Here is a 27,610-nt window from a genome sequence, read left to right as displayed (position 1 = left end):
GGTCGGTCGGTCGGTCGTTGATGCCATGACGCGGCGAGAGGACAAGGTTACGCGTGGCGCGGGGGCGGGACGGGCGGTTGTCGACCGGTGGTGGCAGCGACGTTGCGCGGACCGCGAGAGGTGTGTGTATGTGTTGCGAGCAGCAGCAGCATCAGCAACAGCATGCACAGTCCACAGGAGGCGGCCAGCAAAAGGCACATTCCGTCTCGGCCCCAGCCGCGTGCCATATTTGGCACGGCCAGCCGAGGAGGCCGAGGGGCAGGAAACTCGAACCGCGTGACGTGGGCGGCCGGCGCCGGGGGGCGCTAGCGGCAGCCCCGGGAGAGAGACCCCGAGGAACTATCTTCCCCCGGCGTCCAGACTCCAGTCGTCCCAGGGCGTTCTCAACGAGTGGTCCAAGCTCCCCAGACCGTTCAGTTCTCAGCGAGCCGAAGTCCAACGAACACCAGCCAAAATGGAGGCCATCAAGAAGAAGATGCAGGCGATGAAGCTGGAGAAGGATAATGCGGTCGACAGGGCTGAGACCGCGGAACAGCAGTCCAGGGAGGCCGCTCTGCGCGCCGAGAAGGTACGCAGTGACTGCTGCAGTGCGTTGAGTGTGCGAAACCGCGAAGACCGTGTTCCTTAAGAGCTTACGCTGTGCAGACTGACCTGTGTGCATCGGTGAGGGTTTCTGGTAGAAGCGAAAGTGCCGACATGTCATCCCCTCCTTCTTCGCGCGGTCGGGATCGAGGCAGCCGGACGAGAAGTTCGCATGCGTAGTCCGCTCGCGCGTGCTTCGCCAATAGCGGATTTCACCGTGAACGCCCCCCTGTGCCGTCCCGTCATTCTTCGTTAGCCAGATGTGCGAATAAGCATGAGCTCAGAATAACGTATCGTGATACGCAGAATGTCAGAGTCCCCGTACGCTACCGATGCTGTCCTCTGATCACCAGCATAACGCTTAACCTTTACTTTTGTGCCAATACTTACAGGTCACATAAAAAATCAATCATTTATTAATGTACCCCTTCGCTCGTATACCACCATAACACGCTCGTGACGTAAGGCAGTCTAGTCTCCGGTCGACCGACGCCTAACGTTAAAAATACAGCCTGGGGCGGAGAGGTATTGTTCTTGTCGGTTGAGTACGACAAAAAACAAATGTAATATGGCTGGCATTATAGTCCTAACCATCAACGGCTGTATGGAGGCAGCGTGCAACCGATGCTCCCGAGTTGAAAAAGAAAACGAACATAAAATAGACAGAGGTATAATTATCCCGAACATTAGACGTTTAGGCCCACGGTTCGGGGCTCTGGCACTAAACGAGCCCTGTTGGTCGGACCTAAAGTGGCAGATAGAGACAGGAGGGCCAAGACGGGGCGTCCCGGCGCTCCGCTTCTCCCACAGATCTATTTCGGACCTTCTAAATCTGGCGCCGGCGGACCTAAACATGGGCACGCGTCCCGGCAAATACCTTTTCGGGTTCCCCCGTCGTGCAGCGCGCGCCGGATGTGACGTCAAACGAGTCGGCGTTCCTGACCGAGGCGCTTGTGGATTTCCGATTCGGTCGGTCATCGGGCCAGAAACCCGAACTTGCTGATCTTTCTCCCAACCTCGGCGCAAAGAAATTTCCGCCGGCTGTCTGCACTTTCGCTTTTGGAAACATAGTCCACAGATAGACGTGTTTAGATGAAAACACTTGCGTTACGTAATAGTTGACGCGAATATATTTCGTGGTGTCTCGCAGCTCCTTCATTAGAGGTGCTGCCGCTGTTGTTCGATGACAGTCACCTTTCCTTTGCTCTTAAGACATTTCGTTACCATTTGAAATCAAAACAAAAAAAGACCTCCATGGGCACCGGTGCACGCGGGTGCGATTGCAGCTTGCTAGTTCTTGTTTGGTTTATTTTCTTGCTTTATTTCACTTTCTGTTTTGCTTTTCATGATTTGCAGAAAGATTCTTCGAAGCACAAAAGAAAAAAGAACGTGTTGTTTGTTATTGTGTTATGCGAATACATACATGCCACAGGCATACAAAAAGTGCATGCTGCGTTTACCATTGAAAATAACAAGCAGATATCGCACTGTGTGTTCTTGTACTGTCTTTTATTTTATTTATTTATTTATTGAGGACAGTACAGTGTTGTACGCCCAAGGCAAGACAAATGTAATTTTGGGACCTTTATCGCTTTGTAAAACGGAAGGTCTCAGCAAGGATGACTGCGTGCAGACAACATACGAAAGGGCCAACCTTGAATTCCGCATTAGATACAGGAGATACACAGTTTCTGGAATTCGCACGTCTCAGAGATCTCGCTTATACTTCCTCATTTCTATTATACTGTGTTAATACCGATGCACTGTAAAACTAACGCCTTTCGGGGAGTATGAAGGGTGTCTCGTTGTTCCATGCATGTTAAGATCCTCGCCTGTTAGGGGCAAGACGAAATCTTACGTGGGAACGACTACAGTTTTTTTGTTTGCCGACTTTTCATCGCAAGTAAAACTTACAATAGCTGCAGCAGATGACAAGGAAAGAGCAAATCATTAAATGTTCACAGCTATGGTCGCCAAACTATTTTGTCAGAAATATGCGTGCGCACCATGGTGTCACAATTACTACATATTTAACGACCCTTTTTCTCATTTCCTATTTCGCCAGAGCTCAATTTCATGATGGATTAGACAAGTTATAGCCGTAAAGGAAACGGTGTTACCAGTAGGACAACAAAACGCCCTTAAGGGTGCGTAAAATTTTTAAGAGTGATTGTCCACATTATTGTACAATGCATGACAGCTTTGTGGAAAACATGGTCGAGTTAGTACTGATTGAGTAATGAACGACAATAATGTATACTGCCGCCAAATTTAACTTTAATAAGAGACCACGCTCATCGTGGCAGCTCGTTACAGTTACGACATTCTGCTACTGATAATAATGTAACGGAAACTGGATGCAATGGTACCTGTGTACCTGAATTTTTAAAGAACCACAAGTGGTAAAAGTTAACGCGGGGTACTGCCCATGCGGTGTACCTCACGCCCAGTGTTTTGTAAGCGTTGTTAAACATCATGAAGTGCTCGCACAAACGGATATCACTTCTCATTTGATTCTTAAGTTTTCTATCTCGATAATAAATGACCGCAAGGCGAATCGGACCTGTCATCAGTTTAGAAAGGAAGAAAAGACTGGCTAAAGAAGCGAAAGATATGCGCATTGTTTCATTCCGTGCGCGTCATTCAGATTTTGCTGATGCAAGTCACTTGATTACGGACAAAATAATAATAAGAAAGAAAGAAAGAAAGAAAGAAAGAAAGAAAGAAAGAAAGAAAGAAAGAAAGAAAGAAAGAAAGAAAGAAAGAAAGAAAGAAAGAAAGAAAGAAAGAAAGAAAGAAAGAAAGAAAGAAAGAAATGATAAAATTACTGTGGTCACAACCAGCGTCGAGAATTGAAAGCATAACGTAATTGTTTAAACCAGAAAAATCACCTCGAAGGCCGCAGCATATGTGTCTGCGTAAATGACTTTTAATCAGCCGTGGTATTTTAATAGTCTTTTAGCAAGTTACGGAAATACGGTACGCAAATACGGTAAGGCAGTACGGTACCGCTCCTCCTTTCCCGGTCGTTGAGCGGCCACAGCACAACCCAACGTTACTAGAACAAACTAGTAACGTTGGCACAACCAGCGGGAAAGGAGAAACGCTGCCGTACTGCCTTACCGTATTTGCGTACCGTATTTCCGTAACTTGCTAAAAGACTCTAATGCAGCCGGACCTTTGCGGATAGCGCTGAGCGTGTGCGCTTCCAGTTGACCAAACAGTCTGCTGAGAAAAACAATTTATCTAGTATCAGAACTTCATGGCAGACACATCTCGCTGTTTCATAACTTTTCTCCAGCATTTTTCGTTGATATCGCAGTTTCGCCGCTAATCGCACAAACGCAAAAACCCCGAGGCTTTCTCGGGTCTTTTACCTACATATGTAGCTGAGGATGCGCAAGCCATAGCTCGCCAAAGGCGCGGAAAACATGGCAGCCAGCACGTTGCCTTGGCAACGAAAGAACTTACGAACGCATTTTCAGCTTTGACCGCAGGTATAGCTTTGTACCACAAAAGCACGGTAGCGTTCTAACCGCACGTGAGTGCGCGCGCTGGCAGTTGTGGTAAGCGTGCACGTGGGGGCACCGGGAGAGGAGAGTGCAACGAAACTCGACGCTCGCAAAACGTAATGTAGACGCTAAAAAAGAAAAACATGGCGAGTTCCTCGTGGAAGTGCTTTCCGCTAACCGTGTGCGTTGGACGTCCCGTTGTTCCCTCGCAGGCTGAAGAGGAAGTGCGCAGCCTTCAGAAGAAGATCCAGCAGATCGAGAATGAGCTTGACCAGGTGCAGGAGCAGCTGTCCCAGGCCAACAGCAAGCTGGAGGAGAAGGACAAGGCTCTGCAGGCCGTGAGTATAATGCACTAAACCCCAGCGAACTGCCGTCACCTGCGATGACGCTGGACGTCCCGTGCATTTAAAACTTTAACAGTTGTACACTGTAAGCAAACGACTTGGCAATAATAACGTCATCGCAAACAGCTAGTGGTATCTCGGAAGTACGTGGCTAGCAGGTGCAGTATACACGACTAATGCGCCTGAAAAGCGCACGCGACGGACGACTGATCAGTGCGAAAACCAAGGGATCGGGTGAACGCATCTTTGTCTGTTCGTATACGCTTTGGACTTTCGGGGCTTTTATTGAGACAGCTAAGGGCTATTGTGAAAGCAGACGTTCCCCGTGGAAGTGAGCTTGAAGCCACTGTAGCATTGCCGTGTTTAACTTTAAACGCGACCGCCTCGCTGACCCTCACACTATTTTTAACAAAATTACCGCACCCTGTTGCCATTCGACCGAACATACCTTGCTGACAAGCATAGGCGTGCGCACAGGGGGGGGGGGGGGCGGGGGGGGCGGCCGCCCCCCCTAATCACCTAAGAGGGGGCCGCAAAATCTGCCCCGTACATTGACCCTTTTGGTCACCTAAAAAAGGGGGGGGGGCGCAAAATCTGCCCCATACATTGACTTAGTAGGGTGGGGGGCGCTGCGAAGAACTTTTGCCCCCCCTAATGGGGAACCCTGCGCACGCCTATGCTGACAAGTCGTACATTAGCGACAGATCGGCTACATTTATAGTACGCACACGCGTTTCTGCAACGCAAACGCATCGACCGTGCGAGGCACAATGGAACGCCGAGGCGTCTGATAAGCGGAGTGGGAAGTTGATACGACACCGATGAATAATCCTCTTCAGCTGCAGGCTCAGTGTCCGCCAGTGCAAGCGCGAGTCCTATTATTCAGGAGAGGGCCGATGAGGCAACCTCCTCTTAACTCCACCTTGCATTGCGCGTTGACATTGCAAGGCGCCTTGGTGGGAGGCATGGCTTCCCTCGGAGGAATGTCCGTCGCGCCATTTGCATGCATTCCACAGCGGCGACGGGCGAGCGCTCCGTTGAGTCTCGGACGCCGCGTCCCTGAAACTGCAGAGAAAGCGTCGCTAACCCAGTTCTCCTCGCGAGCCCGCGGCCGCTCTCTTCCGAAGTGAGCTGCGGAGCACAAGGGCGCCCCTTTCACGCCGAAAAACGACACCGACCGACACTCGGCGTAAAGTTGGGCGCGTGGCCGCAGAGAAATAACGTGGACCCCGCTGAGGCAGGCGCTCGGTCGCGTGCGGCGGCGTCAAGCGCGACGCCACGCTAGACGCGCGGCGGACTTCTGCAGTGGCAACTGCGAAACCTGTGCGGTGTCTTGCGATGAGACGATAAGGACTCGCTTCGGTTCCTCGTTTTCGGCATCGGGGCTAATAGGGCCATCTACAGAAGCTGCTTCGCGCGCGCGAAGGAAAAGAAAAAAATTCGACAGGACAAAACAAAAATAACCGGGGAAAAAAGAAAGGGCTGCAGTGCTGCGCTGAAAGCTCCTGCTAGCGTGGCGGCAGCCTGACTGGAACGTTCGGCTGGCAGACCTTTCTTCTACTTATTTTTTTCTCGAAAGCGTCCTAGCTGGTGGCTTTGATCGAGACCGGCGCCGAAGTTGCTATCACCAGCTGAAGATACGATTCAGTATGTCGCTTAGTTAACAGCTGCTGAACAACGCAAACTGGGGCACCGCTTAATAGAATGCAGTTTAACTTACAGTCGGCACACCTAGCATCAGTGTTTAGACTACAAATATATATATATATATATATATATATATATATATATATATATATATATATATATATATATATATATATATATATATATATATATATATATATATATATATACACTCGTACACGTGTATGCTGTCAACGAAATAAAAGCTGTAATGTACGTGGTACCAAGCCAGAAATCCAGTTCTTGGCCAATACCCTTCAGTCCTGTGTAAGTGTGCGCCACAGTTTCAATGATCTACTACTACTACTGTGCCAGCCAGTGCACCATGCATTTCCTTCACGGCAATAATTTCGTTGGCAAGTTTACCGACAGCAACCTGTGATCACTTACCGACAGCAACCTGTGATCACAGCGCCTAATTGGACAGAGATTGTCAGACATCGCGCCCGTAAACCACAGTAAAGTCAACCCGGAGGACGTTGCTATAACGAGATGCAAATGCTTCGCTGCGGGACACCTACGTATACGGAACAGTGGTGGTGACTCGTAAGACGGGACCGAGTCACTGTCGCGTATCAGCGGTGGCACCCGCGTTGCAAAACTTCCGTTGGCAATTTGCAATTCGAATATCAGAGAGCGCGTACTACAAGGCGTCAACATAAGAGCGCTCATCAAATTAGCCTTGTGGTTCGCTTACCGAATCGTACATACATGTAGCACTTAAAGTGGCATACTGATACGTTTATGCGGCATTTGTAAATTAAGGGAGGGAGGGAGGGGGGGGGGGGGGTTAAAACCCTCTCGGAAACCTTTACACAAATACACGCACGAAAGTAGGGTCCGAACCCCCCTCCACCCTTCCAATTGAAATGGTCACGCTCCCTAAGGTGGCTACAAAAATATGATGGTGATAGTCATGATCGTTATTAGAGAGTTTTGGAATTACGTATTGGTATTTACGTATTGGTATTTCCCAAAGCACCTGGGACATTTTGGTTGCTTCGGCGCTTTACAACTTTAAAGCCTCGGATGTTTCGAGTGGCATCAATCAGTCGTGACTAAAAAAAAAGTCGGGCGGTGTATTGCTCCCTACAGGTGAACTAAATGACACTGAAAAGAAAGCAATGCGAACGCAACTGAACCACTGCTCGGTTATACGTCATTTGCTTGGAACTGCAGACCAGCAAATAAGTGAGCAAATAAATTGACAGAAATGCGACTGAAAAGAAAAAGCGCGTTTAAATTAAATTCTGAACCGACAGACGAAAACAGTTGTTAGCGCTTATGCATATCAAGACCACTTTTCAGCGAAGGACAGTTGGAGTTCATTGTGTCGCCACAAGATCTTATGCGAAAATGCCTAAGACAGTTTCTGAAATACATTCCAGGAATCAAATTTAAAAGCCCGCCGCTAGGTAACCTGAAAATGTCACGGGAGAGCACGCGCGCGCGCATTCGTGCCGCTCGCTTCGAAAACACGTACGTAGGAGTTTTGTTTTTACATGTGGTGTTACGAGCGCGATAACATACTACAAAAGCCACTGCTAGTGAAGCCAGTACGCCGGCATTGCCGCTTTCGGCCGTTTCCGTGATTCAGGAGGCATAATTGTGACTAAGATAACTTCTATGTTAGGTAACTATACTTCGCGCGCGCGCGCGTCCGCGCGACCGCTGTACTCCCACGGCCTCGCCCATCACGACCTTGTGTTCATGCGCCGCTCGGCGACTTCGTCCACGTTAGGCTTGTAGCGGGTGTGTTTCCCCACCCAGTTGTCAGTATTTCGGTGTTTGAACTTTAGCCGTCAAGATGAGCGCCGTCCAGCAGGGAACGTTGCTAGAAGTACTCAAGAAAAAAATGCGGGCCATGAAAGACGAACTGGAAACCGCAAAAGAGCAAGCAGAGGATGCGCAATCGCGAGTGATGGACGAAATCCGGCGTCGTGAAGAAGTGAGTGGCCAAGTTTGCATTGTACAGACTTTACGGTGCTTGGGGGTTCGTGTGTTTCGGATCCGTAGGCCTCCGCACGGTTCGATCTATGGTTGGGGAGTTCATTAGTAGATGTGTTCGCGCGATGCAGCTTTATTTATACTTTTCCGAAACCTTATATGGACCGAGTTTTCAACCCACATTACGCAAACGGTCCCGGTCTTGTTGCGGTTGTGTGTTATTCTTTTCCCTTTCGCACTTGCGGACACCTCGCATACCACGATTCCGGGCACGTAGTAATACCTAAACTTCGCGTGTTTCGGCGCGTGTCGCAGCTTGGAGTAGTGTTTGCGCTTCGTATACAGCTCCTTCGGTTTGTTTTGTGTGCTAGCGCCGCTCCCAGCTCGGCATCCGGTGCGGTATTCGAGTCTGATCGACCTTGGAGGAGCGCTACATTGCGCTTGCGAGAGAAAAAAAAAATGTCGGGAAAATTAAAGCGTTCCGATAGCATCGAATACCCATTGGCTACCGGCGGTGGCCCGCCGTGGCCGGCTCTTCACCTCCCACTCCCAGCACAACCCCCCACCCCCCTTCCACACCGTAGTGCTCCTGAGCTGGTTTTTACGGCGTGTGTTCGACCCGGAATTTCTGGCCGGCCGGTTTTTAGCGCTCCCGACCATAGGCCCGCACATGTGTGTCCTGAACGCCAGTTGGCGATCTCGTGTCATTGCTCTGCGCGGAAGTGTGGGTTTCAATAGCGCATAGAATCATTGAAAGCTGCCGTGCCGCCCGTCGGTGATCTCGCGGTTAGCTACGAGTAGAGCGCATTTCGTTGTCGCTCGTTATTTAGCACCGAACGACTACCCAGTGTACGCACGTGTGCGTTTCCGTGCCGTACTTGTCGCAAGTGAAATTTATGTCCGCTGTAGTAGTAGGTGCGCTATGCAACCGTCGCTAGATCCCGGTGTCAGCTCTACCTGATCGTTTGTTTAGCTTTTGTGGCGCGGCACGGCCCCAGGCGTGATGCCCGACTTCGATTGTTGGCACCGCCCGTTGTACGGATCCCGTAGTTAGCTGCCCCCTCTACGCGTTAAATGTCGAACCCTACTACTACTGTAGTGCTACTAGAACGTGTGACACTTTGTAAAACAGCCATACAACTGCAGTTTCGTTTTCCTTTATCAAATTGACTTGTTTCACTCGTTCTGTCCCTGTCGGATGTGTAAATGTTGAAGGACCACGCCTCCCTTCTCAGGGACACTTGCTAGCTCAGTAACTAAAGCAAGCAACAATGTCGTCTGTGAAAGCACAGTAGCATGCGTTTCATTCTTTCCTTTGGGGTCGGAATACTCATTCTTCTTGTTCAGAGTAATGTCGCCGAGTATATTCATGTGCAACACTAAAGGTGTGCATTTTGGGTCGTAAGCAGCCAGGCTTGTTGATATGGCTTATCAACTGCAGTTTTATTCACAAATATGAATGTCATCCTTTTTCGGATTATTTGTTATGAAAGTGTAATTATGGAAAGTACAGACAGCTGCATTTTATGAGAAAATAAAAAGAAACACACTCGTCAGTAAAGCTATAATACATCGGAGATTGCTTTCGTTACTACTGTTCAACCTTCATCAGCCCTCATTGCTCGTTTGTTGCAAATTTGCTAGTATCTACCAAGAGCTTTTGCTTGAAGTGTAGCGTTTCTTTTCTTCACACTTGACAACAATACACAAAGCCACCTTTCGGGCTCTAGTCGCCTAATTTACTAGTCAGTTTTCTGTTGTCAGAGATGTCAGTTTCTTTTTAACTGAAGAAATAGTTCCTCTGTGAAAACTTATTATCTATTGTGCAACATATAATCACCTGAAATCAAGGCTCTGACGGACACACGTCTGGTCGGAGCGAATCATTCAGTAAAAGACGAGGACTCCGTCCACAAGAGGAAAAAACAATGTACTGTCGTTTCGGCACCCAGAACGGGAGCCTTGTTCACAATCTCCTACATGACGATTTATTCACAAAACATTGATAATGTTGAGTGAATGAAGTGCTTCCATTCTGGCAGGGGTGCATTTAAGCTCATGTCATGGTGCTGCTTTATGAATTTCGAGCAGTAGTACTATCATAGCAACCTTAAAATTTGACTAGCAGGTTAAAGCTGTCACACAAGCTGTGTGTCATTGCATTTGCAATCACATACTTCTCAGCTGGTATTCAGCCATGAAATTGCCTCGAAAAAGGTTTTGTACCACTGGAATCAGAGTTGCCACAACACATTAATTTCGTGATAGATGCTTCCTCACTAAACAGCAAACATTGACTTTCGTATGTAGACAATGGACTAAAGGAATCCTACATGGATGCGCTGTCATTATTTTTGAAACGTGGCCACACCAAAGCAACTCTTATGTTCTATTACATGAGAGAAGCTTGTATTGACGAATCTGAAGATACAAAACTTCAAAAATTTTGTGAGCAAGCTATAAAAGCCGCAGCAAAACTTTCCTTGACAGACTTTCGCTACACTGGAAAATGCTGATTTTGTTGTCCACAATTACTAACAGTGACTTTTCTTGCATAAAGAGTCCAGCGTGTTTTTACCAAGGCCCACTCTCTAACATAATTGTGAATTCAGACAAATCTAATATTTTTTGCTGAAAGAGAGGCAAATGAATTTTTATTTTCCTCTTCCGTGAAGGTATCTGGCCTGTAGCAAATCCACCGTTTATAGACTTCATGAGTCTTCAGCATTGGAAATCATCCTGCATGCCTTTACCAATTGGTTGCTAAGCCCAATTTGTGTGTTGTGCGCAGGCTGAGGCTGAGGTTGCTGCCCACAACCGACGCATCCAGCTGCTGGAGGAGGACCTGGAACGCTCTGAGGAACGACTCAAGATTGCCACCCAGAAACTGGAAGAGGCCTCCCAGGCGGCTGACGAAAGCGAACGGTACCTTAAAGCAGCACTATCACTTTTTTTTACCTTTGAGTGTGTTGAAGAACTGGGCAGCTTGGAAAATAGCGAGTGGAAAGGGAAAGTTGTTTCCCCGCTTGCCAACTTGCAAGGCGTTTGTACTGCTTCTAATTTTATTAATGCAGGGTAGCATCTTGTTGGATGGATATCTCATCATTTAGTCAGCTTATGTTGTGAACTTAAGTCGACAATGGCATATATTTGAATATTTCTGCTTTTCATAGCTTCGTACACTTGTATAGGATGGGAGCGTTTGTTACACGAGGCAGTTAATGATCTGTAAAGGTTTCACTGTCACTCCGAATCTGAAGTCAAACAGTCCTACTTTTCATTTTTTGGCATTTTGAAAGTACGAGTGTAAAAACTTGCCATAAAACCTAGCCAAATCTAGAGATAAGGGGCATGAATAACTAATCCCCCAAACTGCCGTAACTTGGAGGGAGGCATGTTTTCAATTTCCTAGCGATTACCTATTGTCAAAGCAGTTAAAACACAAGGTTTGAGCAAAATGGGCATGGCATCTCTAGCTCCTGATCCATGCATTATTTCTGGCTGCTGAAGAGCTGCCCCCAGTTGAGTACAAGATTTGAGGTGTAGGGGTGTCCAGGGAACTGTGCCGATATGAAAGCATTTCTACAGAGAAATAAATGAAGTTCGGAAGAACAGACTAAAGAGATAACGAGCTAAGTGAGTGAGAATGTTGGGATAAATGATTTCCAAGGACACCGCAGTTGTGGATTGAAAAATTCTAGACTTATTGTGAAGCTCAGGTACATTGCTTTGAGCTTGTTGCAGTAGAGCGTCTTGATTCAACTAGAAATGTGTTACAGTATTGCATTTTTCTTGATGCATTGAATGAATAATTTTTTGATAAGTACAAACTTGTCACACAGTGCCTGCGCTTCTATTTGTACACGTCATATGTTCCCAAGACATGCATGACTTGTAAGGACCTAGCTTTGCTTCTGTGTCTGGGATTTCCTGGAATGAGCTTGGGTTATCTTTATGTATTTCCGCACTTTCTCTTCGCCACGTATGAAACTAGCATATGTAGAGTATTTTGTTATACAGGAACACATACACAGTTGTCGAACTAGTCGCTCACTAGTAGTGCAGCTAACACACTTCTTAGCTAATTAATCACATTTTTGCGAAAGATCTTTGCTGAAAGGCTCTATAGCGTCTGGAAAAGGTAGCCTTCCTGCCAGGTAGTGCACCGCTTGAGTCACGCACAAGCTTAACCTTCAGTCGAGGAAAATTTCGCACCAGTGTTCACAGCCTCTAATGCTTCTGCTGCTCTCAAACACACATTACTTTGCTCATCAAGCATCCGCAAGGCACTGGAGAACCGCACCAACATGGAAGATGACCGGATCACACTGCTTGAGAACCAGCTGGGCCAGGCACGCCTCATAGCTGAGGAATCTGACAAAAAATATGAAGAGGTGAGCCACTAAGGCCGGCTGCAGCTGACCGCGCCGCCTTTTTTCTTTCTCTCTCTGTCCTCGCGAACAGCATGCGCAAAATGCTGGAGCACAGGAGCATCACCGACGAAGAGCGCATGGACGGTCTCGAGGGGCAGCTCAAGGAAGCGCGCACGATGGCTGAGGATGCCGACAGGAAATACGATGAGGTGACTTGGCTCTGGAGAGAATGGAAAGCGTCTTGGAGGCATGCCGTGTGCTTCTCCACACGCCGCCCTTTGCTGCTGCTCCCTGTGACCTGGGCTCCCATGTGTGTTGTGCGTCAAAGTGTGTCCTCCCCATGCAACCTTTCGGCTGCACCCCCTAACAGAGCCACGTTCACTCTTGTTCCGAGTTTGCCGCACTCAGCGATGCACTAGTAACATGGTGTGTGTGGGTCCGCACCCGTTACTTAGTCGACTGTTTCGCTGGGACTGTTGTAGTGCCTCGTTTAGGTGCATGGTCTTTTGCGTCACTCTTTGTCAGCGAGCCGTTTTCAAATTAGACCTCTGCAAGCAAGCCCTCTCGGTAGATGTAGACCAAACCGCAATGTCTGTGATTTTCTGTTCACTCTGCTCTTTGATGAGAATGCAGTTTGAGTGGCTGCTTTAAAGGGCCCCTCACCAGGTGACCTAACGAATTTTAGTTACACATTGCAAGTTGTTGCGAGCCCAATAAAGAGCATTATGCCGCAAGAATTTTTCTAATCGGTCGGTTAGAAGCTGAGAAAAACAATAATTTGTAGCGGCGCGAAACCATGATGCGAGGAGGCGAGCTGCAAACCCTCGCCGCTCGCCCCGCGTAGCCTTCGCAAGCCAAATCCCTTCCCTGCCCTCTTCGGCATGCGAGCGGAAGGATCACATAATGCATACGCATGAACACGTCATACGCACAGAATGTCACGAGCGCATGATGCGCCCGAACCAGCCCGAGCCCCCGAGACGCGAGCGGTGTTGTGGCGGCGTTCTTTGCGCTTCATCTGTGCAAGTTATGCCGAATGCGCCCTCGCCGATCACTTGGCTTTCAACCTATTACTGAGCACGAAAGCTGCAACATTTGTACGGACGCGAGACTAGCGGTGTGCTGCATGAACATAGTTAGACGCGGGAGGATAAATGAGCCTAATGAGTGCTCGAACGCAGTAGAAAATTAGTTTCGTTGTAAAGGGTGGCGTCTGCACGATGCGCAAAGCGCGAGAACACGAACGCGTGCAAAACGGAGGTAGATTAGTCTCGAATCTCGCTGCGATTCCCAGTAAAAATTAAAAAAAGAAAACGCACACATTCCGTTTGTGTGTTTTATTATTGCTCTCAAATTTTATTCATCCATTCAAGCAACAAATTACAAAAACTACGCGTCGTGTCAAATAATTATCGCAGTGTCACGTGCTACTGTTGGCGACGTCAGAGTACACTCGTCTACGTAGAGGAGCGACGTCACAGCACTACCATCTACGTAGGGCCATTCTCTCATGCACGTCATCCCCTCATTCTCTGGGCGCGTGGACGCGAGAAGAAGGGCAAGCAGCGTTCAGCTTGAAATTTGACCCATTTACGCGGCGCGTAGCGTTGCAAATTTTTGCAGACGTAATGGTGAACGCCTAGTGCATGGATTGCGCTCGTCAGCTCAAAATTGTCAAACCTGGTGAGGGGCCCTTTAATAGGCTGTTTAATGTGAGTAGATAGATACCCTTTTCTTATGTGTGAGTGGAAGACGTAAGAACAACCTTTTCTTCAGCAAGCTTTTGCTGACTATTTGGTTATTGATCACCAATACCTGAGCAAGTGGATTAATGTGTATATGCAACTATTTGCTGCAGCTTGTATTTGCCACGGATTATTGTCAAGCAAACAACTTAACATGGAATAGGTATGGCATTTAAACTCTCAAGTATTGCAGCCTATTTAGGCTGTTGCATTCTTTTATTTTCTTTATTTTTCTTTTTTACTGTTACTTGTGCAGGAGTGTTTTTGAACAGTTGTGAGCGTCAAGAAAACATACTTGGACTAATCATCACTGGGATAAATGTTTGCCTTCGCTTGGTTTTGCCAATGCACTTACGTCCACTAACTCTGCACGTCCCTCTGTGTTAAAAGTTGTGATTTAAACTGCATTGTTTCGAGCAGTGGCTTTTGATGTCTGCATTTGCTGAAGGTGATTCCGTAGTAGTTATTGGTTTGCCTAGTTCAATATAGCTTTAAAAAAAGAGAGCATTTACTGTTACACTTGCTGCAGGTTTGAATCCATTTTCGTGGAAAACTGCATGCGTGTGTCCTTAACCATGCCAAATTGACCGTGTGCCTGCATGGTGAAAGTACGCATCTTGAGTAATTGTAGGTAATTTTTTGCATAATACTCTATTTGAACGTGTTCACTTGCTTGTGATTTCACATAAGACAGGGGGAAATTAATCTAAATTTTAATAAATCTACACCAGACATACTTAACTGTCTGTAAATCTTCCTATCATTGTGCATAACTTGACATTACGAAAATTATGCATTATGCTGTACAAAGTGGCAGCTAGAAATCTGACAAAGTCCGTACATTCCTTTTACTCTGATTTCATAGTTGTTTTGAAGAACCGCTTCTTTACCTAAAAAACTATTGCCAGTACTTTCTTTTACTACGCACCTTTTTCCGCTAAAACTGAACTTTATCAACTGGAATTGTTCGTCACGGGATTAGTAGTAATAATGGGGAGTGCTGGTGGCTAAGACGGAGCACCATTCTGCACATCAAAGCAGCGGTTGCAGTAGGTAGCAGAACATTACGGCGTCAACCCAGACTAAATACTTCGTGTGTGTCGCCGCACCCCAGGTGGCTCGCAAGTTGGCCATGGTTGAGGCCGACCTCGAACGCGCTGAGGAGCGTGCAGAGACTGGTGAGACGTAAGTGGTTCCGCACGACCTCATCGTGTGTCTGACTAGAGTGTGCGTGTGCTCGACTTGTCGTGAGAGTGCCTCGCGCGTGTGGTATTACATGTACCTCGCTCTGCCACTCACAACACTGCCGTGTGTCTGCTCTTCCCCATCCCGTCCGCCACCCGACCCCGTCTTGCCCAATGACCGCCCCCTGCCGTCGCGCAACACAACAACGCATGTGCAATGTGTGTGGTGGCATGCAAAGATGGCGCGCCGCATCGCCCTTCTGGAGGCTGACCTGGAAAGGGCTGAGGAGAGGGCCTCCACGGGCGAGAGGTGAGGCTGTGTGCCGCACATCCCTTATTATTCTAACCTGGTCCTCCATTAACTGTGCGTGTTATTGAGACTGTATTAGTTGTAGCCACGTTTTTGGATGCTCTTGTTGTTGAAGAGTTTGTTATTGCACTTGCCTCGCATGCATTCAGTCTTGCTGCCGTTATTGAGGATAGCAACACAGTGGGAGGGCACTCACGTTAAGCTTAACTTTAAGTGTGCGCATCTATCTCATATGTACGGTTATCTCAATATGCGCTGATGATTAGACTAAATCTTTCTGAGCAAGTGCAGTGCATCATTGGGGTCAAATTAAACATATTTTGGTTCAATGCAGCTGACCTCCTGTTTTATATGCCTATTTATGGACCAATAGTAGCCCTTTACTTGCCTTCAAATATGCGTTATTGCTTAAAACAGGGAGAGTAAGTTAACTTATATTGAAGCTTTCGTTATAGTGACTGTCATTATGGTGGTCAAACTCAATTACTATAATGTGATACTGGTGTAACACCGCACTCGCATGTACTTGCACCCCTGCAGCACATATTATGTGGCGTTCAATCTCAGTGATGGTAGTATCTAAGGCTTTCACTTGCCTGTCTGAGAAGGGTGAAAGGTATTCAGTCAGAGCTGCCATATAATGTAATAGGGGTTTGGTCTTGTTTTTGCCTCTTCTTGAGGAGGTGTGTGCATGTGTCAAGAACTTTTCCTAACTTTTTGCTGTGTGTATTACTGACTTTTCTTCTTTGCATGTTCTAATTTTTGTAACTTATCGAGTTGTGATGCACTTTTACCGGCCAAAATAGCTGTGACCTTGGTTACTGTAAGAAGAAATTCGAAGTACTTAACAACCAAGGTGCATTTGCAAAGCATTGCAGATGTTACAGTTGTAGTTACAGGGGTCATCGAGAACTATGGTCACCAAACTTATGGGGGCCCACACAGCTGTAACAGAGAGTTTAATTGAGATGCGTTGCTTTTGAGCCAGTGCTGTTATTTATTATGTGGCGTTATTGAGCGTTCCCCTGAGCAAAAATTTTTTAGCCTTGCAGATAATCGTGGCTTTTCATTGGTACCAAGTGGCCTTGATGTCTTCAATCGAAAGGAATGTTCATTCTCACTACAAAACAGTGAGATTTGTCTCCGCACCTCTTGCACATTTTCCGTAGCACCGCCTTTCACGTGTAAAATGGAGTACAGCTGAATGGTTACAAAAACAGGCAAGAAGGAGACGGTAGTTTTGATGCCTACAGCATTACTTAGTGATTCTCTTGGGGATTTTAAGCGGGACGCTCTAGTCTTACCACCTTTCGATTCATTTGCATACCGGTCATGTTTTACAACTGTTGGACACCTCATTGTACACCTCTTTTGTGCAGCAAAATTGTGGAGCTTGAGGAAGAGCTGCGCGTCGTCGGCAACAACCTGAAGTCCCTGGAAGTTAGCGAAGAGAAGGTAATGGGCCGTTGTCACGAATTTGGTCAAGGATGAGCAGAAGTCTTGTTTTGTCTTGCTCTTTAACAAAAGGCAGTTATTTACTCGTGTCTGGTAACGCAAGACTCTTGCTTGTCTGTATTATGGGGAAATGGTAGCACTCTTTGCAGTTTATCACATTGTAATAGTTCAGTTTATCTACCTGACCTTTCGTGAACCGATTAGCATGGTCGTATATACGGTAGAAATATCTTTCATTCCCTGTTAAGATTGCCACCAATGCTTTGAAGTTTGTGCTTTTTGATTGTTATATTCTGATTTTTGCTCGCTAGCAGCAAACTGTGATATTAGTTGGCTTCTGTAGTTAGTTGCTTAATGTTATATGGGTGTCATGGCACCTTAATGTATTGCACACCCACATGCAGATATGAAAATTTTTTAAGGATTCTTTTTCGTTGATTCTAGTATTGTTGATCGCACTGAGAGCTCAGTAATCAAATAGGGACACAAAATAGTATGGAGAAGAATCTTCGCAATATGTGGCCCAAAATTTTGGTGCCTGTTTTCATGGCCTATGTTCTGTAGAACAAGCTAGTACTTGGCTGCGTTTAGCTTGCATTTGAAAAAGCCACTGGGCCTTGGATTCACCACTCTTGCTTACTGCTTTTTTGCACCAGTCTTCAGCTGGCAGACATTGCAGCGAGCGTGAAATCCTGGAAGTGTGAGCGCCTTTTCTTCTTGTGGTGGTTGACGCCTGTCACCCCAAGCAATTCTTGGCTTCTCTTTCTATACATATATATATTTTTTCTTTTTAAAAAACATCATCTCTCGTTATCGCCTCTAATCCTGCAATCTCTGTCTTTCGGGATTCGGGGCGGGGTGTCGTGAACCACAGGCCCAGCAGCGTGAGGAGGCATATGCGCTTCAGATCAGCACAATGACTGCCAAACTGAAGGAGGTAAAGTGTGCCCCTTTTTTGCGTTCTAACTTTGCTGCGTGTGTGTGTCTCTCTCTCTTCGTTCTCGTGTTGCCGCTGGGTGCTGGGACGGACGGTTTAGGCCCTGCAAAAGGAGGAGACGTACGAGATGCAAATCCGGCAGATGACCAATAGGCTGCAAGAGGTACGCTTACTGCTAGCCTGCCCCATGAGCGATTGACACCTTCCCCCCCACCCCAACCCAAGCCCCTTTGCCATCGCGAATGCCTGTAGTTACTCATTTGTTATTCTCGCGCACTTCCTTCGTCTTGCTCGATACTTCTACCTATTCTTCCCCCTGTAGGACTGAATGGCAGCCCTCGTGTTACCCCTTTATAGCTGGCGTCACCGATTCTTGCGTCCGAACTTAGTCACCTGCCGTTTAAAATCCTTACCATTCTCATTAGCACCTTAGTGTATCGAGTCACGGACTAACTATGCGTTTTCTTTTTTAGGATCCACTTACTAACGGTACTAGAATACCCCTGTGATTTTGTTACCTGCGCAGCCCTGGAGTGGGCTCCTTTTGCACAGGAGCGTGTGTCATACCTTGTTGTGCCGCTGTTACTGAACTTGCTTTTTGTAGTTGTATTAGCAGCAGTGCTTGCTGTGGTCCTCCGTCGTAGCATTGCCATTACATTGTTAACATAGAAGTGTTGTTGGTGCATGGATTTAGTACGCGTCTTCGGACTGGCCCGAGGGAACTAGGAACGGGAACTGAAACAAAAGATGGGGGTGAGCACTGAGGGATCTCCAGCGCTCATCGTGTCTTTTCGTCGCACGTACCGTCTTCCCTTGTCCCAAGACTCACTCTGAGTGTCCACGTGTTTCAGTTTTTGTTTGTCATACTTCACTTGTCATTGTTCTCTCATTTCCCAAAAGGATTCCTGTGGTGTGTTTGTGTTGAATGCTGTGTCTGTAGTACAAGAGCAAACAGTCTAGGGCACATAATGCGAGTAACCTTGTTCTCGTTGTACCTATAAGGACTGTAAAATGTCACCTAAGCTTTTCAGTTTGATGGAGCAGTTACGGGCTGCCAAAACTCTACGTCACAGCTTAATGTGAATGTAATGGTTTTTAAACATGACTACCTGTTCATTTGCCTCTTTTGGCACCACATTAATGCATAAATGCATTATAAGTGTCTCTATTAATGCGAAGCATTTTGTGGAAAGTAAACTGAGATTTCTTTGAACCACAAAATTTTTTATCACCAGAAAAACCGTTCTCCGAGGTAACATGGAGGGAAAGCCCCTAGTGATGCAGAGTAAGGCGTAAAAACTAGCATATAAAGTGTATGAGCTTGAAGCATGCTGCGTTTATCCGCATAATAATAGCATGAGCTAATGTTGGTTTAGTTCACCACGTTTCCTTGTGCTTTACCCCTTAGTGTAGACATCAACACTGCTCTGATCGGTAAAATGCTTCGCATACACAGCTGTTCCCAGTGGCGAAATTTGTCAATTTTTATTAGTGAATACTTTCATGATCTTAATACAAGAGGCTGACAAATGTCCGCATTTTTTTTAGCGCTTCTTTGTATCTAAAAAAGAAATGATAAATAGGGAGGCAAAATTTGTCATTTCTCGGAAATTATTTTCTACATGCACGGTCTCAAGACCAGTTCATGCTTCATGTGACATTGCAAACATCTTGCATGGAGTGCTCAGTGATTGTGTCCGCCACCTACAGGCTGAGGCCCGGGCTGAGTTTGCCGAGAGGTCAGTGCAGAAGCTGCAGAAGGAAGTGGACAGACTGGAAGGTAAGTGCTCGTCCGAGGATTGCATGCAGTCACTTTCTTTTCGAGTTGGCATGCAATCTAATTAATTTGGTTTGCAGTGGTTTCTGTCAATGCATGCACAGTGATTAACGCATGAAAGTACAGCAATACGGGACGGTATTTCAGAGCACTCTTTGTAAATATAGCCGAATGTGCAAGCATAAACGGTTAAGCTACTCGTACAGGCTATGCAATGTTGGAATGTGTCGTTAGACATATTGTAATGGGTAACCGTCTTGGGGGGAAAACATCAACATCAGCTAGTGAAGCTTGTTTGTCGTAGCCTAACTATTTAGAAATCGTTTCTTAAATTGTCATTATTTTATATGGGGCAAATATTGGGATTAGTATGTATTTACTTTATAATGCAACAACCTGTTTGCACAGTGTTGGTCAGTGGCTAATGTAGGCGTCCACACTGCCACGTGCAGTCAAATAAAACTTTGATCAAGCAGCCGTAGGATTGCGTTGTCATGGTGACTAGATTTTCTGCTTGCACATCATGTGTAGTACCCGCCGGGAAACCTTCTGCTGCGAAAACCCGAGTACTCCTCTGCCTTCAATCATTGCGTAGCGCTTTGATGGGGGAAAGGCTCACCTTGCGGGTGAGAAAACCGTCGTAGCACCAACAGTTGGGGATCACAAGGGTGTCAGGAGAGCCATTGTTGAGCAGGAGCTTCTGTTGGCACACAGACGAGCTGCTTGTGGAGCGCGAGAAGAACCACATGCTCCAGGAAGAGGTGGAGACCACCCTGAAGGACCTGCAGTCCATGTGACCGGGCTCTACGGCGCCCCACTCTGCCTGCCACTGCTTTCTTCCCCCCTCTGTCCAGGTGTGACTAACCGCAACCCCCCCCCTCCCAACCGTCTCCCCCTGAACCCTTAGCACCTTGAGTGTGTAGTTAGCAGCACCATTATGCACAGTACGCTGTTACTTAGTCACCGCTGCAGCATTCGCTGCTTGAATAAAGCTCGGACCGTTGCAAGAGTAGAGTGGCAAACTTCTGGCAAGTAGCCCTGTGTGGCTGTTGTAGAGCAATCGTTGGATGACACACCTGCATTGGTATTTGTCTACAACATACTGCCCCCAGAATTTATATTTCAGGCTGTATACAATATATAGTCGGATGTCAGTTTAATGAAGTCACACAAAAAGTATCCAATGTCTATTCTACAGAACAGTTTACTCCCTGTCAGAGGCTATTGCTATAGATGCTTTGGAGGAGCCTAGGCTACTGTGCTGGCAACTGGTCAAGACTGCTCCTGAAACAAGGCCTTTAGTAGGCAACCAACTTGCTTGGTGCATAGAAAGATTTCGCAGTTAGGTATTATACATGCATTTGAAAGCAAAGCAAGAAGTGATGAGGCACTGTTATGATAGCAGCTTTCATGGTACAGTCAAATCTCGTTACAACGAACACCACATTAACGAACATTTCAAATTAACGAACTTTTAAGAAATCCCGTGCCGACTGCTTATAGTTTCAATGTAAAAATATTTCACTACTACGAACTTCAGAATAACGAACATTTCAGAATAACGATCGTTATTAAATTCCTGTGTAATCTTAACAACACCTCAGTACTACGAACTTATATCCCGAAATGCGAAGATTCTTAGATTTCAGTGTATCGGTCATGGCAGTCGGAGCTGTAAGGTAGCAGACGACGCAACGCGAAGAGCGGACGCCCTCCCGCTAAAACCTGAGAGGGCACGGGAGGAGAAAGACGCGGGCGGAGAACTTTTTTTTTTTTCCCTTCGTTGCGGAGGCGACAACGCATCTAAAGGCCCAACCGCATGCATAGCACGCGACTTTCGAGCGAAGGCGACTGCGACAAACGGGCTCCGTCGCGCTGCTCGATTGAAAACTATTGCGCGCACGCAGGCAAATTACGAAAAAGAATTACAGAGTAGATGAATGACAACATGCCAAATTTATTATTGTCTTGTTTGAGATAAAGATGCCATAAAAGCGTTTCGGGACTTCCTTTTTTCGCAATCTTATGTTTAACCGCGGCAGTAGTATCTGCTGTGATCCCATGGGGCGCCCGGAAGCGTACGCTGCCTACGCTACGTCGCACTTTGCAAACTGCGTTATGTTGGGGTTAGTCCACGAGGCGCATCTCGACAACGTTTCCTCTTGCTGTCATAGAACGTTTAAGAAAAGCCGCAGCGCCTCACATCGTTGCTTCGCAGGGAGAAGGGCTACCTCACACGACGACGATGTTGACATTGCAGCAAGCTACCACCAATGCAGCAAGCTACCACCGAAACATCAAAACGAACCGTCGATCATAAATAACGACAAAATACAGCCGCTGCCTCGCTCTCCGCGTGAGATGGGGCTGTAAATAAGGTAGTCTATAACTTGCATTCCTTGAAGTACGCGCCGATTGGAAGCATCACGAGCAAATTGCAACCGAAGCAAGGGTCAGAGATGCTGCCATGTTGTTGGATATCGTCATGCTCACTTACGGGCGACAAGCGATGTTTTCTGGCTTTCCAGAAACCTGGGATGCTATCGCGGAACGATTCTATTTCAGATTCCAATGCCTTTCGTGCTTTTCGCGCTTGGCCAGTGGTCAGAACGACGGTCCGTCCGCGTTATCAGCGCGATCAGCCAGCCGTGTGGAATCGGAAATAGCATCGTTTCGCGATTGCACCCCTGCGACGGCGATGGATGGCCCTCCGCGACAGCAAATCCTGTCGGCCGTCGCTCAAAACTCGCGTGCATGCAGTTGGGCCTTAAAGGATTGCAGCGATGACATGGACGACGATGTCACGGTAGCACTCGAAGATCGCGACGAGTCCGTGTCGGCCACAGATGCGTTGGACTACTTGAGGAAACTCCGCATATTCATAGAAAAAAGCGGAACAGCGACCGAAGCGGCGGATAAAAATGCGGACGGTCTAGAATCGTTCGTGACGCAGAGTTTGTGCTGCACCCGTCAAAAAAACGATCACGGACTATTTCAAATAAACGTGCCTTGTCTGACGTTCACGTGTGCATTGTTGTGAGAAACGAGTTCAAGGACGTACCGTTGCAAAGGTAGGACGTTTGCGTTACTGAAATTCTATTGTTATGGTAAATTTTTGGGCTTTCACTATAACGACCTTTCAGAATAACGAACATTTTTCCGCGGTCCCCTGAAGTTCGTTATACCGAGATTTCACTGTACCTCTTGTGGCAAGACAGTTGAAGATGCATTACGGAGTAAGTTATCAAGTTGTGGTTTAGTAAATGAAAGTATGGATGTAACGTGTGATGTAAAGGGTCACGGGTGCTACATGCTTTTCACAATTATAATAAGTGCAAGACCACGTATTGAATGTAATTTGTAGCTACCAGGCTGCCAAAATATCATTGACAGGCATTGATACTAGGCTTTACACATTCCATTCCCTTCGAAGTTCTTTAGCATTGTGAGGTGCAATGTGAACGATGATACTGTGTTATTGGTTGGCCTCTTAGTGTTAAAGTGATCACCAGTCACTTCAAATAAATATGTGTAGTTCCCTGTGTGGTCATTTGCACACCATCACTTACAGCAGTTGAAATGCAGTCATCAAGAGAACTAAATTAATTTTCCCAGTGGTCTGTGCCGGTGGACTGATTTTATTCACAGTCACTGCAGTATAATAGTTAACAATAGTGTGGCTGGACAATGGAGGGATGTCTGCTGTTGTGGTGGCTGGTGGTGCTGTGCACGTGTGGCGCTGATGTCAGGTGGTTGCATTTTGCTGTGTTAAGGTTTGCGGTGATTAACAATGCTTGGGATACGGAGCTAACTGGAACAGATTGGGGGGGAGGGGGGGCTGCAGCATTTGTGCTGCATTAAGGTGCCTTGCTGTTTCTCTCTCCAAAAATCTCTAGGATCTTGTGCAATGTTTTTGCAAACCAAAGTGCCTGATGTGGCATTATATAGTGTCATTCAAAGAAATGGTAGTAGAAGCCTGCAATACACCATTCCACATCGCTTGCTACATTTCCGTTTTCGTTTTAGCAAGGCACCTGTAAGTTTGGTCAGTTAACTGCATGCGACATGAACATTTGTGAAATTTGCTATTGTCAACTGTAATACAATGATGTGTTAGTTGTACTTGTCATGTTGTATGCGTACCCTATTATTAACCTCAGTAAGTTGCATGGCATGTGGAAACGTGTATTCAAGATTGATTTTTATTGCAAACATTTGCAATGCAGTTCTGTTTTATGCTGAGCGGGCGTACCTTAGGTGCACTCGCAGCTCGCACCTCGTTGCGCATTTCTTCTTCAGTCTTTTCCCATACCATTGTCTTAATTATGCAGTTTAGAATGTAGTTAAATGTGAAGTGGACTGCAAAATATTGAACATAATCTGTACTACACATACTTTAACCTTTATGTGAGGACTTGCACCTATTGGATGTTCCATATGGAAGGCAATCAAGTGTTAAAAGCCACTTTGGTTCAGCAGTCCTTCCCAGCGATTCCTACTGCAAGGAATTTGCTTGCTAAGCATTGCTCCTTTTGACACCATTGTAGAGGAACACATCAAGTGTTACATGATGAAATTAGCCTGGGAATCTCTGGGAAGCATTATTGAATTGCGGGTAATTCAGCTTAGAGATTGTACTGCCTTCACTCTCCTGTATTATTTAATAGTGAAAAGTCGATGGAGGTTTTTTAATATTGCCATTATGAACCGAAGTAGCTATGAGAGCAGCTAATCTTTCTCTTCCAGTTTTATTGATCACTTTAACGTGAAGCATGAGTGTTGCAAGCAGTTCACTTCTGCAGAATATGTCCCTGCCTATCATTAGGTTAGCGTGACCTCTTTTGAGCAATAAAAAATTAATTCCATAGGATTCCACAATTGTTCTCTCTTCTTTCTTCCTTCTGTGCTAAGGTGCAAGCTGTAGTAACGAATACTCCATTTCATGCTTGCATGTAAGAGCTATGCAAGTAATGCGTTCATAGAATTATTGCTCCACACATCTGACAGTAGCTGTACCTTATGTAATAAAGTGCAGGTTGTGGATGCAAGGTTACATCAAATTACATATTTGTGCGAATTTGGACTTCCAGTATGTTATGCACCGCTATATTTTGGTCGCTAGACAATCAGTGTGTTGCTACTTCTGGAAATAAGAGACGAGTGGCTTCACTCATTCGTTGGTAAATATGTTAAGATCGTCAGTGCCTTTCATGTAATCAGTCTTATATTTTATGACAAAGTTAGAGATGCGTTACTTCAAATGACATGATACACACCTCTACTTTCATACGCGATATGCTATCTTTTAGTTGCAAGCGAGTCTCCGTAGCGTTCGTTTCAGTGCCAGCCAGCAGGCATGAAATGGAGTATGGGAACCTTAATGTGCACAACACGTATTCACAGGTTTAGTGCATGCAAATAACCTTCGGTAAGACCTACTACAGGAAAACTGATGCACTCAGCCTCTCCACTGGCTACGATCTCATTGTTTCGTTACCATGCTCACACACCCCCTGCCCCCCTCACAGACGAGCTTGTCCAGGAGAAGGAGAAGTACAAGGCCATCTCGGACGAGCTGGATCAGACCTTCTCCGAACTCACTGGCTACTAAGCTCCACGCAAAGGGACTGGCGCCGCCGTTGTTTCTACCGCTGCTCTGCCAACGTATCACTCTCACTTCGTCGTCGTCGTTGGGGGGTTAGGCTAGGACAGCAGGGGGACAAAGAAAAATGCCTTTTGCCCAACCAGAGATCGGGAGACGGGGAGAGAGGGGCCTGTTGTAACCCGCCACCTTGTCCACCCGAATTGGCCCGAGACACCGTTGCATTCGCCGACGGCCCTTGTCTCATTGCATTGTTGGACTGGAAGGTTTGGGAAGGAGCCACAGTTTTTCTTCTTTTGTCCCCTGTACTCTTGTTACGTCACGAATAGACAGTGCCTCTCCCCTCTCGCCTTTCGTTTCATTGACTGTTGTTCGAGACACCAACCACACATACAGACACAGAAGAACTAGCGCTCTTCTTATATTTTTTTTTCTTCAGCTCTATGCATTTCTTCCCCCCCCCCCCCCACACACCTTTTTTTTTTCCTTTAATTTTGGCAAGGTTGTAAGTATTTTACATCTTGTTTTCCTGCAGATGAAAGGATGTGTACCGAGTGCTCCCATGCTTGTTTTTTTTTTTTTTTAATTGGGATGGGAAAGCAGAGAGTGTTAAGTTTTTTGCGCCTAGGAATTCGAGGAAAGTGTTTTTTTGACACGCTGTACTCTAGACATGACTGGATGCCTTCGTAGCATTGCCTGCATTTTGGGCACGCCAGCCATTTCTAGAGCAAACGAGGTTGATTGATAAAAACCAAAACTGCCAAGCAATTTGTATGCCAATATATCTGGTAATAAAAGAAATCCATATTTAAAGGTGCTCTGGCAAAAAGTGGTGTCTTCTTTGTTGTTGTTCTCTTGCCTCTGGCACTGTGCAAGCATGAAGTAAGAAATTGTGACTTCGCAAATAGCAGTAAACACAACAGACATAAAGGCCAGAAAAATATATAAAGTGCAAGGCAATAGCCCTTTCTTCATTGCTTAGTAGGAGCCTCGAAACTTTGTGGCACAGTTTCATTGACCAGTTGCTGTTACCAGTCATATTCTTTCTGCCAGCACATATGAGAATTTACTATACCCAGTGCCTGTAGTTTACATTATTTATATTTATGAGCTCTGTCAGTAACGAAACAAATGAGCAGACCCAATGCAAGGTATTTAAATAACCTAAAGCTTGTTTCAGTTCGTGAGGTTTTGTAGGAACACATAGCAGATGACATAAGCGCAGCTTTGCTACCTGCAGCTCTTGGCTGTCTGTGTCAAAAATGTCATAGCAATGTGTGATACTTTTCAAGGGAATATTGTTGAAGAGAGATGGGGCACAGAACGAGGTACGACATATATAAATGCATTTAAGGCTTTCATAGCATGTCTATTGCCTCAGTGGGACATGCCAAACCTGTGCAATTGGCCGAGAATCGGCACATACTACAAGATGACTAGTTTTGAAGCATAGAATAATTACTGAAGCTAGTGTCTACTCTTGCAACACTAGACAAATGTTTCTTGAGACTCTTATGGAGTTGAAAAGAGAGGCAAATTGCCTTTAAATATAGAGAAGCTTCCGCAGCCTCGATGATGCATCTGGCTTGTGGTGTCACCGACACAAGTCTGCCCCTGTGTACTTGGCCACCATAGTGTTATATCCTTCAGAGTCAGATTCACGCATGCTTCCAAATTTTGGATTCTGGAATTCAAAGCCTGCAAAGCTTACACTTGCCCTTCAGCTTTTGCAACTCCTGTGCAAAATATTTCATCACAATTCATAGCATTTTGGTGAACATAAGGGACAGGTCATGTGGTCTTCACACCGTGACATCATTGATAATGTTTGCTTAGAGGAGTCTTTGCTGCACGAAAACTGAACATTAGCTGAACATGAGAGGCGCTTCTAAGATAACTCTGTTTTCAAATTATTTGCATGCTAATGTGAATGTAAAAATGGATGGATCTCCCACTGTGTTGTGTGGATGATGATGATGATCAAAACTTTATTTCACCCAAAAGGGGACCGACCCAAAGATCGGAGATGACTTTCGTGGCACGTTGAAATCCTTGCACATCTCTCAAGGCTTTATTTCAGTGAAATGTCAGCTACTAGAAATGGGTGTCGCCATAGATATAAATGGGAAATGCATCACTACTAGTGTTGCCTGAAA

General features: G+C 46.3%; 1 protein-coding gene across 15 annotated transcripts; it reads left to right on the top strand.

Moving 5' to 3' along the window:
• Positions 1–317: 317 nt before the first annotated feature.
• Positions 318–26,271, top strand: LOC119387740 (tropomyosin). Of its 15 annotated transcripts, none has more exons than XR_005182551.1 (10): positions 318–568; positions 4,307–4,432; positions 10,863–10,996; positions 12,536–12,653; positions 15,613–15,683; positions 17,063–17,138; positions 18,176–18,238; positions 19,786–19,855; positions 20,567–20,706; positions 25,381–26,271. XR_005182551.1 is itself a non-coding variant. In XM_037655239.1 (9 exons), exons 1-9 carry the CDS (start codon positions 455–457, stop codon positions 25,461–25,463), a joined length of 855 nt encoding a protein of 284 aa, XP_037511167.1. In that variant the 5' UTR covers positions 318–454; the 3' UTR covers positions 25,464–26,271. The 15 variants fall into 15 exon arrangements, 9 of the variants coding, with proteins under 9 accessions (XP_037511167.1, XP_037511165.1, XP_049269634.1 ...); XR_007415456.1 differs by lacking the exon at positions 18,176–18,238 and adding an exon at positions 18,013–18,075; XR_005182549.2 differs by lacking the exon at positions 15,613–15,683 and adding an exon at positions 15,304–15,374 and having other exon boundaries at positions 319–568.
• The last annotated feature ends 1,339 nt before the right edge of the window (positions 26,272–27,610 follow it).

Source organism: Rhipicephalus sanguineus, chromosome 3 (genome assembly GCF_013339695.2).
Source record: "Rhipicephalus sanguineus isolate Rsan-2018 chromosome 3, BIME_Rsan_1.4, whole genome shotgun sequence".
In the NCBI taxonomy this organism is placed as follows: domain Eukaryota; kingdom Metazoa; phylum Arthropoda; class Arachnida; order Ixodida; family Ixodidae; genus Rhipicephalus; species Rhipicephalus sanguineus.
The sequence above is the reverse complement of the archived record's forward strand: the minus strand, read 5'-3'. Positions and strand labels throughout refer to the sequence as shown.

What these genes read in the sequence shown, in the direction of transcription:
- LOC119387740 (XM_037655239.1), top strand. Translation starts at nt 455, where the DNA reads ATGGAGGCCATCAAGAAGAAGATGCAGGCGATGAAGCTGGAGAAGGAT. An exon ending in TGACTGCCAAACTGAAGGAG is followed by an intron (nt 18,076 to 19,785) that starts GTAAAGTGTGCC and finishes CGCCACCTACAG; the next exon opens with GCTGAGGCCCGGGCTGAGTT. An exon ending in GGAAGTGGACAGACTGGAAG is followed by an intron (nt 19,856 to 25,380) that starts GTAAGTGCTCGT and finishes CCCCCCTCACAG; the next exon opens with ACGAGCTTGTCCAGGAGAAG.